The sequence below is a fragment of the Rosa rugosa genome, chromosome 1, assembly GCF_958449725.1.
Source record: "Rosa rugosa chromosome 1, drRosRugo1.1, whole genome shotgun sequence".
Lineage (NCBI taxonomy): Eukaryota > Viridiplantae > Streptophyta > Magnoliopsida > Rosales > Rosaceae > Rosa > Rosa rugosa.
Window position 1 is genome coordinate 58,846,743 of NC_084820.1, and position 10,529 is coordinate 58,857,271.

At 34.8% G+C, this 10,529-nt stretch overlaps 1 protein-coding gene across 1 annotated transcript; it reads left to right on the forward strand.

Moving 5' to 3' along the window:
- Positions 1–2,836: 2,836 nt before the first annotated feature.
- On the forward strand, positions 2,837–5,715 carry LOC133725729 (phytoene synthase 2, chloroplastic-like). Its single transcript, XM_062153094.1, has 5 exons — positions 2,837–3,514; positions 3,892–3,942; positions 4,359–4,531; positions 4,630–4,865; positions 5,202–5,715. The coding sequence occupies exons 1-5, from the start codon at positions 3,151–3,153 to the stop codon at positions 5,572–5,574; spliced, it is 1,197 nt and encodes a 398-aa protein (XP_062009078.1). The 5' UTR covers positions 2,837–3,150; the 3' UTR covers positions 5,575–5,715.
- The last annotated feature ends 4,814 nt before the right edge of the window (positions 5,716–10,529 follow it).

Here is a 10,529-nt window from a genome sequence, read left to right on the forward strand (position 1 = left end):
GGGGACAATAGTCGACCAGACAGACAGTGAACCAACTATAGCACAAGTACAATGGTGCTTTGATACGTCACTTCACATTACACACACTTTGTTCGTGAACTGGTAGTTGATGAGTTCTACCAGAAATTTCATTCATCCTAATTGGTCATGCCCTACAATCAAGGAGACTGCTCAAAATTTCACCCAAACCAACCATCTTTCTCAGCTTATGAATGTGGAGGAAGGTGCTTCAAAGGAGCACTACAAGTTTCTCTAACCCTCATCATTACGCATACCTCCTTCCACAAGCTTTATTTTAAATTTGGTCCTATTTCGATGGGAAGCTAACGGTGTTGTCGTACTATTTTGAGTTGGTTAGAACATTATTTTGGGATAGATCTCCAAATTTGAAGTTATAACGCATTTGGAAAGTAGCCGACTAAAAATAGTAAATTAATATGATAGCTTCCCGCCGAAATGGATAAAAATAGAAAGTTATCTAGAAATTACATATTTTTTTAGAAAAATCTACAAACCAAAAAGTGATGAAACACTTTAAATTTAAGAGTACTTTTAGCAGTTTAACAATTTTGAGTCAAATCTTAGACAAAGTAGCTAAAAAGTTATTTTAGCTAGTCACTTTAGAAATACGTCTGCATCAGTGCTCTCTATTAATTTATATTATTTTTTAAAATAAAAATTAAATAGTTTAAAATGTATTTATAAATTACATAAAATAACTTAAAAAAATGTTTTAAATTATAGAGAACCTCATCTCGCTATCAATATTTAGGAGCGAGATAGCTAAAAGTTATAATGGAGAGCCACTACTTTAGCAGACTCTCTATTTTGGCTCCTTAGCTATTTTGGAGAGCATGTTTAGTTTTTTTTTTATTATCTATTTTAGCAGCTGCACCAAACTCTTAAGAGCGTCTTTAGCAATACTAGCCATTTTTGAGTCAAATTTTAGTCAAAGTAGCTAAAAAGTCATTTTAGCTAGCCACTTTAGAAATACGTCTGCACCAATGCTATTTATTTTAGCTAGTTTTGAATTTATATTATTTTTTAAATAAAGATTCTATAGTTTAAATGTATTTAGGAGCGAGATAGCTAAAAGTTATAATGGAGAGTTACTTAGGAGTCTGGTGCAGCTGCTAAAATAGATAAAAAGCTAAACATGCTCTCCAAAATAGTTAAGGAGCCAAAATAGAGAGTCTGCTAAAGTAGTGGCTCCTAACTTAAAACTTATAGCTATCTCGCTCCTAAATATTGATAGCGAGATGAGGTTCTCTATAATTTAAAACATTTCTTTTAAGTTATTTTATGTAATTTATAAATACATTTTAAACTATTTAATTTTTATTTTAAAAAATAATATAAATTAATAGAGAGCATTGATGCAGACGTATTTCTAAAGTGACTAGCTAAAATAACTTTTTAGCTACTTTGGCTAAGATTTGACTCAAAATTATTAAACTGCTAAAGGTACTCTTAAATTTAAAGTGTTTCATCACTTTTTGGTTTGTAGATTTTTCTAAAAAAATATGTAATTTCTAGATAACTTTCTATTTTTATCCATTTCGGCAGGAAGCTATCGTATTAGTTTACTATTTTGAGTCGGCTACTTTCAAAATGCGTTATAACTTCAGATTTGGAGATCTATCCCAAAATAATGTAATAATATTCTTCTATATGAAAAACAAATAATTGTTAAAAAAAAATAATAATAATAACGTAATAGTTTAGTGCATGACTTCCTCCTCAATGCTAGACTATGAAAATGCAAATGAAACTCGACGACCATAACAAACGCGGTTTTGCAAAATCTTCCTTTTTAATCTAAGACATGTTTTTTTTTTTTTTTCTAGGAGAATGAATTAATATATTTATTATGACTTCACTGAGTCACTGTCAGTAAATTACAGTTACTAGAACTTATGCTCCCAAGGCAACATCAATTATGCCATGCATTTTCGGCCTAATGGAGCACAAACCCTAGCTAATAAGATACATTGAAGATTACTTGAACACTTATTCAAGGATTACTAAGGCCTCGTTTGGGATTGCTTCGCTTTTAAAAAAAATCAGTTTCTGTTCAAAATTTTAGATTTTATTGTGTTTGGTAAATAAATAAAAATCAGCTTTAATTGAAAGTTATAGGTCACTGGCAGCAGATTTTAAAAGCAGCCTAGAGGTTGCTTTTAGAAGCTGTTGTGGATCAAAACACACTCTGCAGTTGTTTTATGTACTGACAGTACTTTTTAAAATATTATTTACCAAACACGAAACTGTTTTAATTCACAGCTGATTATTCTCACAACACAGCAGCAGAAACAGTTTTTTTTTTTAAAAGTCACAGCAATCCCAAACTAGCCCTAAACTAACCAACTAAGAGATGTTAAACATAAACTTAAGATAACAATCTCACACAATAAATGTAAGAGGTGTTAAATAAAATTTGTAATTTGTAATTTGTAATTTGTAATTTTGCGTAGTGTATTAATCATGCAGCTGTGCAGCATATAAGGAGAACTAGTTGATATTCCTCAACTCCTCTGTATAAAGTTTTTTACATTTCTTGAAAGGTCAGTAACATTGACTTACAACTTTACAAGGTGAATTATTTACAGTGGAATGAGTTAAAGTTGTTTTTTTGTCCGACCAAAAAAAAAAAAGGTTGTTTCTGTAGAAACAAACAAGCTTTCCATTGAGGTGATGAGATAATTGAGAGCATCCTAGTCAATGGTTGCCAATCCTCCACTACGATGACATTATTGAAAAATTTCCAACACAAACACACAGAGGCCTCACAAGCTGCTGTCCACATATTTATCAGCTCAGTGCAAATTCTTTGAATATGGCTGCTCTTGGTAAGAGAGCGAGTAACATCCACGTATGGTTAGAAGCAACGTAGATGAGCGCTTTTTTTATTGTTTTAGAAGCTCAGAAAAAACTATTGGTCACCCATTTGCCAACCCATTCTTCCAAAACCTTCTCTTATATTTTTGCTGCATTCTCCAATCTCCAATCTCCATAAGAGCTGGCTAACCTCACACCTCCCACAACAGCCTTACACTGGAAACCCAGAAGCCAAAAAGCCACAAAGCCAATACCCAGAAGCCAAAATTTCCAAAAGCAACTCAGAACTACCAATTCTAATACTCCTCTGATATGTCTGGTGTTCTTCTTTGGGTGGTGAGTCCCAAAGAGAATGCCACCTCTTTGCTTGGTCTTATGCCCAGAATTGGTAACCCAAAGAGGTCCAAGTTCTGCTCCAGGCTGAGTTTCTCACCTGGGATTTTAGCCTATTCAGGAGCTGTTGCTCACCCACCAAGGTCTTCAGAAGAGAGGGTCTATGAAGTGGTGCTCAAGCAAGCTGCTTTGGTGAGAGAACAGAGGAGGCCCAAAGAGAAAGCTTTGGACTTTGGTGAAGGGGTTGAACGTAGTGATGGTATGACCAACTGGGATTTGCTGAATGAGGCTTACGATAGGTGTGGTGAGGTTTGTGCTGAGTATGCCAAGACTTTTTACTTGGGTGAGTGGACTCTCAGCTTCGCCAACTCTTTCTTTCTCTGGTTCTGGTTTAACTTTCTGTATATTTTATTTTGTATTGGGTCTGGTCAGATTCTTGGATATACTATTTTACTTTGAATATCATGAAAAGCAGAAAAGGGCAGCAAGCACTATACTTGGTTTCTTTTTCATTAGTCAAGAATTAGCCTTTTGGAGAGGATTTGGATTATTTTAGTCCCACTTCGTAGAAAGGCAATGCTTTCATCATATTCGATTTGTTATTGTTTGCTAACTATCAAGGCAGGAATATATGATGTTAGGAAATTTTCAGCTTTGATGGTGGTATTCGTTGATTGGCAAGGCACTGTTTTTAAATCAACTTCTTTCTGTGATTTTCAGGCACATTACTTATGACACCAGAGCGGAGACGAGCGGTTTGGGCAATTTATGGTTCGTATAGCAGTTCTTCTTCAACATCAATTCTAGTCCTTTCGTAATTCTTGTGGTTCATAACACTTTAGCCATATCTTTGTGGATTGAGTTTGTGCTTAGAACTCCTATATATCTAGTCAATTAGGTCCTTGAGCATCTTTGCCTCTTGTAATACCAAGACAACAATTGAGACCTCAAAGCCCCTGTTGAAGAAACCATCCAGTATTTTTTTTGAATTAAAAATTGTAAAACATAGGGTCCTCATTATGATGTTAGATGTCTAGAAGTTGCAAATGACACCCATTATGAGGTTAATTGACTTGTTTCTTTTAAACATCAGGTGTTTGACCATTTCTTTTAGACAACTTGTGCATAATCTAAAGCTCAGAGATCAATTCATTCTCAATTAACAAGTAATGGATTCTTTTATGCAGTATGGTGCAGAAGGACTGATGAACTAGTGGATGGACCTAATGCTTCATATATCACACCTAAAGCTCTTGACAGATGGGAAAAAAGACTGACTGACCTTTTTGAAGGTCGTCCATATGATATGTATGATGCAGCTCTATCTGATACTGTCACAAAGTACCCAGTGGATATACAGGTACTAACTACCACATGTCTAACATCAGGGTTTGAATTCTCTTTTCTGTATTAGAAGTGAATGATTCACCATACAACATTTTTTCTCTTTGGTGACAGCCCTTCAAGGACATGGTAGAAGGAATGAGGTTAGACTTGAGAAAGTCAAGATACCAGAACTTTGATGAACTTTACCTCTACTGCTACTATGTTGCTGGAACTGTTGGACTGATGAGTGTTCCAGTAATGGGGATCTCCCCTGAATCAAAGGCTTCAACAGAGACTGTTTACAATGCTGCATTGGCCCTTGGAATTGCTAATCAGCTCACTAACATACTTAGAGATGTTGGAGAAGAGTAAGCTTCGTCTTATAAACACTTGAAGACTTTTAAGCATTCCATGAACTTTTCCGTGCATTAAACTTGTTGGGTTAAACGCTTCTGCAGCATAATGTTTTATGCCCCATCATATTGCAACTTGCTTTATGTCACATGTCATGGTGCGAGCTTGTCAATCTGAAGCATTCATAATATGGAGCTTTGTTTATTCGTAGTCGTTGAGATTAACACTTTCACATCATAACATGCCAGAGAAGATTTACCCTACAAAATTCTGTAATCATTGATCTTTGCGAAAATGATTTAACTGCATTCTCTGTAAAATCTTACCCTTTTGAATTTTGATCATTTTAGTGCTAGGAGAGGAAGAGTCTATCTCCCACAAGATGAGCTTGCCCAGGCTGGACTATCGGATGACGATATCTTTCGCGGGAAAGTGACAGACAAGTGGCAAAGTTTCATGAAGGGCCAAATAAAGCGAGCTAGGATGTTCTTTGATGAGGCTGAAAAAGGTGTTGGAGAGCTCAACTCAGCAAGTAGATGGCCAGTATGGGCTTCTTTGTTGCTATATAGGCAGATTCTGGATGCCATTGAAGCAAATGGTTATGACAATTTCACAAAGAGGGCTTATGTAGGAAAAGCAAAGAAGTTATTATCATTGCCTATAGCTTATGGCAGAGCAATTATACGCCCCTCAAAATTAACTAAGCAATTAGTGGCAAGATAAACTTACATTTTTTAATGTCTCAGTTTGTAGCACATGTATACCGTATTAGAGAAAATTATAGCTGAATCTCAAGTTCATGTGTAAATGTAGATTCATTTTTATTTAATTAATCTTCATCGTACTGAAATATGTTTCTAGACTCGCTTAACGTAGCATACCCCATCATCCCAGGTACTGTAATGTGCAACAACTATTATTGGTTTGAATTTAGAATTCATTCTATTCCTCAATTATTTAGGTTGAACTTGCAATTTGCTGCTTCTGGATTGCCACTAGAGAACTATTACCGCTACTTACCAAGAAAAGAAACGGACTACTACTACTAGTGATACAAATATGGTTTAGCATCTAGGACTGGCCATCCCTTAGAAGCCATCATTTTTTTTTTTGGTCAATCCTTAGAAGCCATCATTAAACGATCATCAATTCCTAAGAACAAGTTCACTCATTGAATCGCTAGATCAGAACACTGTTCACTGCCATTGGATGTTTGTTTCCACCCATTGTGTCTGGGTCACCGACATAATCTATTTCTTAACTGTAAAAGCCAGCTCATGTTTCAACTCAAGATGCTCACCTTCATAGGTAGAAAGTCTTGCTTCTCTTCTTTCTTTCGTTTCTCCGGGTGATTTGATCGCCCTAACGCGCTTTTTTCTCGGATTGTTCATTTAATATTATATTAATTTATTTATTGTAAATGAGAAATATATGATGTAGATAAATAGTAATGAGAAATATTTTTGAAAACCTACCAACAAAATCATTAATAATATAGAGAAAAAAAAAAATAGAGAGCCCTTCTAATGAGGACTAATTGAGGACTTTCTATTAGATTCAATATGAAACATAAACTTATAACTCAAGTATACTATCTCAAAAGTTAGATCAATGTTATCAAATAAAATCATAAAACTGACTTGGTGGATTGCTGCCATTATCCATTGGTGATCTGCTGCCGTTATCTATTTGATCTTCTCCTAGATACACACCGTATCTCTCTTTATTGCTTGATGGGACAAACTCAATGAGAGTGTCTTTATGTTCTAGCAGGGATCAAATACAATTTCCATTTTATTTATAAAGCTGTTGAACATGGCTCCTTCCATCAAGGAATTGTCAAAATAACTTCCTATCTTAATAGATTTGTCTGGATAACCATACATTTGAATTTCAAATTCTTTAACAGATTTTCTCATATATAAACTTAATTCGATTACTTAATAAGTTTATATATATTGGTTAACTTCAAATGTATTTATGTTTGAATTCAAAATAGCTTATTACATTAACTGATGCATACAATATATAATAGCTAGTTCATATCTATTGCTGTACAATAGGTATGATCTTACACTTTCTAATCAAAGGTTTGGGAGACCACTTTTCGATTACATTACGGCAAATCAAACGTTAGATGTTTATATATGCATTAGTAGATCACTTCTGAAATTTTCTTCCAAATTACTGATCGTTAAGGTACTAAACTAGATCAAATAAATGGATGAACCAAATCTGTCAAGTATGAACCGTTCATGTTTATAATTGATAAATCACGATTACGAATGTCTTAATGATTTTCAATTTGGTTGAAAAATTGCATAAATGATGTACACATAAATATCTAAACATTTAACGGTTCAGTTGCGGAAATGTAATCGAAAAATGAGTCTCACAAGAAAATCCTCAACTACTCATTAGAAAGAAGAAATTCTGATCTAGACCAAACATCATCTAGAACCAAAGTAAAGGCTTCTGCCGTTCTTCTTTGAAAAATATTTGCAACCCCTGAACTACTTGTACTTCGTTTTCAAATTCAAGAATTATAGAACCTTTTTGTTTATATCATTGTTTAACAATAAGCTGCAAATTTCCCTTTTGTGAAACAATGATAAAGATAATATTGTGGTGAAATTTATCTTTGATTTGTTGATATTGATATAGGGTAGTTTTCCCACATCCTTTTGGAGTAGTAACCACAAGCATTGACACACCCTTATCTCTGAGAGCTTTTTCTTCAATCTTTTTTTTAAAACATTCAATATCCAACAATAAGCTGCGGAAGCGGTGCAAGTATAAGTACTTTGCAAAATGTACCACTATAGAGAACTTGAGAGCAGATACAATTTTACATATAAAATAGGAAGTTGATTGAATAAACACCTGTTGAGATAGATTCTCGATGAAATTTCTTGGAAAACCAGTGCTTTGAACTTTCTATAAAAAAAATACTTTTCATCATCTACAAACACGAGGGCATTTAAGACATACATGGAGATCATTTTCATCTCTTCTCTTCCTTGACTCGCATCACGGTACTTATAGACTTATTCACAAATATATTGCAATATCAAATTTTTGCCACAATTCTAATTTGTTAAAGAAATGGCAAAGAAGATGGGAGAAAATTTGTTAAGTGTTGGAGTGTGATTGGGACAATTACCCGTTGCCACCATTTTAGATCCTAGGTATAAGCTTAAGTTGATTGAATTTTACTTCAAGCAAATTTATCCTCGTAGAGCTTCATTGGAAATTGAGAGTCAAGAACCTTGCTTATGTCTTGGTCAAGGAGTATAATTCATGTGAGCGCTACATATCATGCATCTAAAAACTCATCCATGTTTGAAACTTCAAGGTTTGGTAATGATGATTTGGGGGATGACAACATGGATACTTATGATGCATATGACAAGTCTTGCTTATGACTTGTCTTCCACTATTTCATCCCGTTCTTGAGCATCCAAATCTTATTTCGTTTTAATTCTAAAAAAAAAAGAAAAGGGTTTACCAACTGAAAACTCTTGGCTTGGTTATGATTTTTAAACCCACCACATTTCGGTTGGAAAGAGTACCACACTCCATTTTGACTTCAATCACAAGGACTCATCAACTTTTTTTTTATTTTTTAAGGAAGCGGTGTAACTTGTAAGAGCTAACTCAGCTTTCTTACCCGAATTTATTAATAATCAAGAAAAAAAGATACATAGCAAGGGGGGCTAGACCAAACTTTGCCGAGAGAAAATACAAAATTGCAAAGTACCGAATATATATAAAATCATTGAGAAGCGGGAGACTAGGCCATGTTAGGAGAATTGATATTGGGCCTAGTTCTGGATTGCTGCTTAGGGCAGGCTTACTGAGTTTTCTTTTTGGGCATTTTAAAGCCTCTTTGTAACTAACAAAAAAGAATAAGATAATGGAGTAGACGTGTTGAAACTGAAAAACGATATTTCACATCGAACCAAACTTAACCGAGTCCACCCCTACAAGATATGATGAGTAGTTGAGCACCCTACTACTACTACACCCATTGCATGATGCATCTAATCAACGGCAGAGAAAAAAGTGATTTATTTACAAAAACATAAAAGAGCAAGTGATTTAAACTGATACATAGGAAACATAAAAGAACTCCACTAAAATCAAGAACACAGAGTTCAGAATGAGGCCCAACCAGGTCACCTGGCTCTTCTCGATTAAGTTCCTACAATGGAAACCCATAATAAATATATCAAACTGACACATAGGAAACATTTAATCAATGATTAAGGGGAAAAAAGAAACATCCAAAACAGATATGCAAAACTCAAATATGTACAGTAAACTTGCCTTGAGAAGAGATAGAAACCTTTGTCTCAGCCCATTACTAAAAATGTTTTCCAAAAACTTGACAAGGTCGGATTGAATTTCAGGTTCTACTTGATCAAGCACTGCAGTTTGGTATATCAATAGTTCCAAATTAGAAAATCAAATATTAAGCAGGTGCTATAGTATATAACAAACATGGGTTAGTATGGCACACAGAAGCAAGAAGAGAGTGATATACCCTCAATAAAGTACACAAATATTCCAGAATTTCCCTCCTCTCCTTAAACCACAGCCGTATTGCATGCTTCAAAATGTCTTGAGGAGCTCCTCCGATGGAAGCCCACTGACATAAATACAGAAAATGACGTTGCACATTTCGGATATATATGAAAATCTAATCCAGCTATGGAGTTATATACATGACAAAGGAATATACCTCTTGATGTGCAGACTGAATCAAACGGACACAATCAGTCACATTGAGATGCAGTTCATCACTCATATCCAAAACCTATAAACATACATAAAACATGATCATCAAAAACTCAAAAATCAGAGCTCAAACATGTGTTGGAACAATAAGGTCGAGTGAAACTAACCATTTCAATGTCCTCATAGTTATTAAGTGAATCGGGAATTTCAATTTCATCCAGCTCTGCGCGAGAAGAGTCCGATGGAGGCTGCAAAGTGCAAACCAGGAAGCAATTAGTGAAAAACAAGTTGAAGTTTACCATGAGAAGCTGAAACTACTAACCGTAAAAGCCAAGAGGGACTGAAATGAAGGCATAGACTCGTTGAGCGCTACTCCCGGCGCTCCGACGGAGTAGGAGACGAAGCGCCTCCGTAGAGCAACGTCGCCGAAATCACTTTTCTCAGTCGGTTGCTGCTCATTGCTGCTGCTCCGGATTAGGGCTCGGTTTTGGTTTTTGCTCTTTGCTCTTTGCTCTTGCTCTGTGCGGAGACACAAATACTCGGGTTTGGTGTTCGGTTTATGTTTTTGCTCTGTTCGGTACTTGGGAGACACAACTGGTTGAAAAGGCATTTTTTGAACACGTCAACTTTGCCACATGGAATTTTCGTTTTTTTTTTTTTTTTTGTACAATTTTCAATTTTTCTTTTAATAAAAAAGAAAAATTACATTTGAAAATTACTTTATGAACAAAAGAATAACCACGTGAGCAAAATTAATATAAAATTTAAAGAAAATGTCAATTTACCTAAATTTGAGTTACACTAACCTCACTTATCCAAATAAATTATAAGCTTACCCAATTATGAATTACCCATAAGATTACTCATTTTTCTCCAAGTACTAAATTAAGTTTATTTTATTTTTATTTTTTTAAGACTATTTTGCCCTCTCTCTTCTT

Bases quoted from the DNA above. Each gene is read 5' to 3' on its own strand.
- LOC133725729 (XM_062153094.1), top strand. From the start codon at position 3,151: ATGTCTGGTGTTCTTCTTTGGGTGGTGAGTCCCAAAGAGAATGCCACC. The intron at 3,943-4,358 runs GTTCGTATAGCA...TCTTTTATGCAG, and splicing joins AGCGGTTTGGGCAATTTATG to TATGGTGCAGAAGGACTGAT. The intron at 4,532-4,629 runs GTACTAACTACC...CTTTGGTGACAG, and splicing joins AGTACCCAGTGGATATACAG to CCCTTCAAGGACATGGTAGA.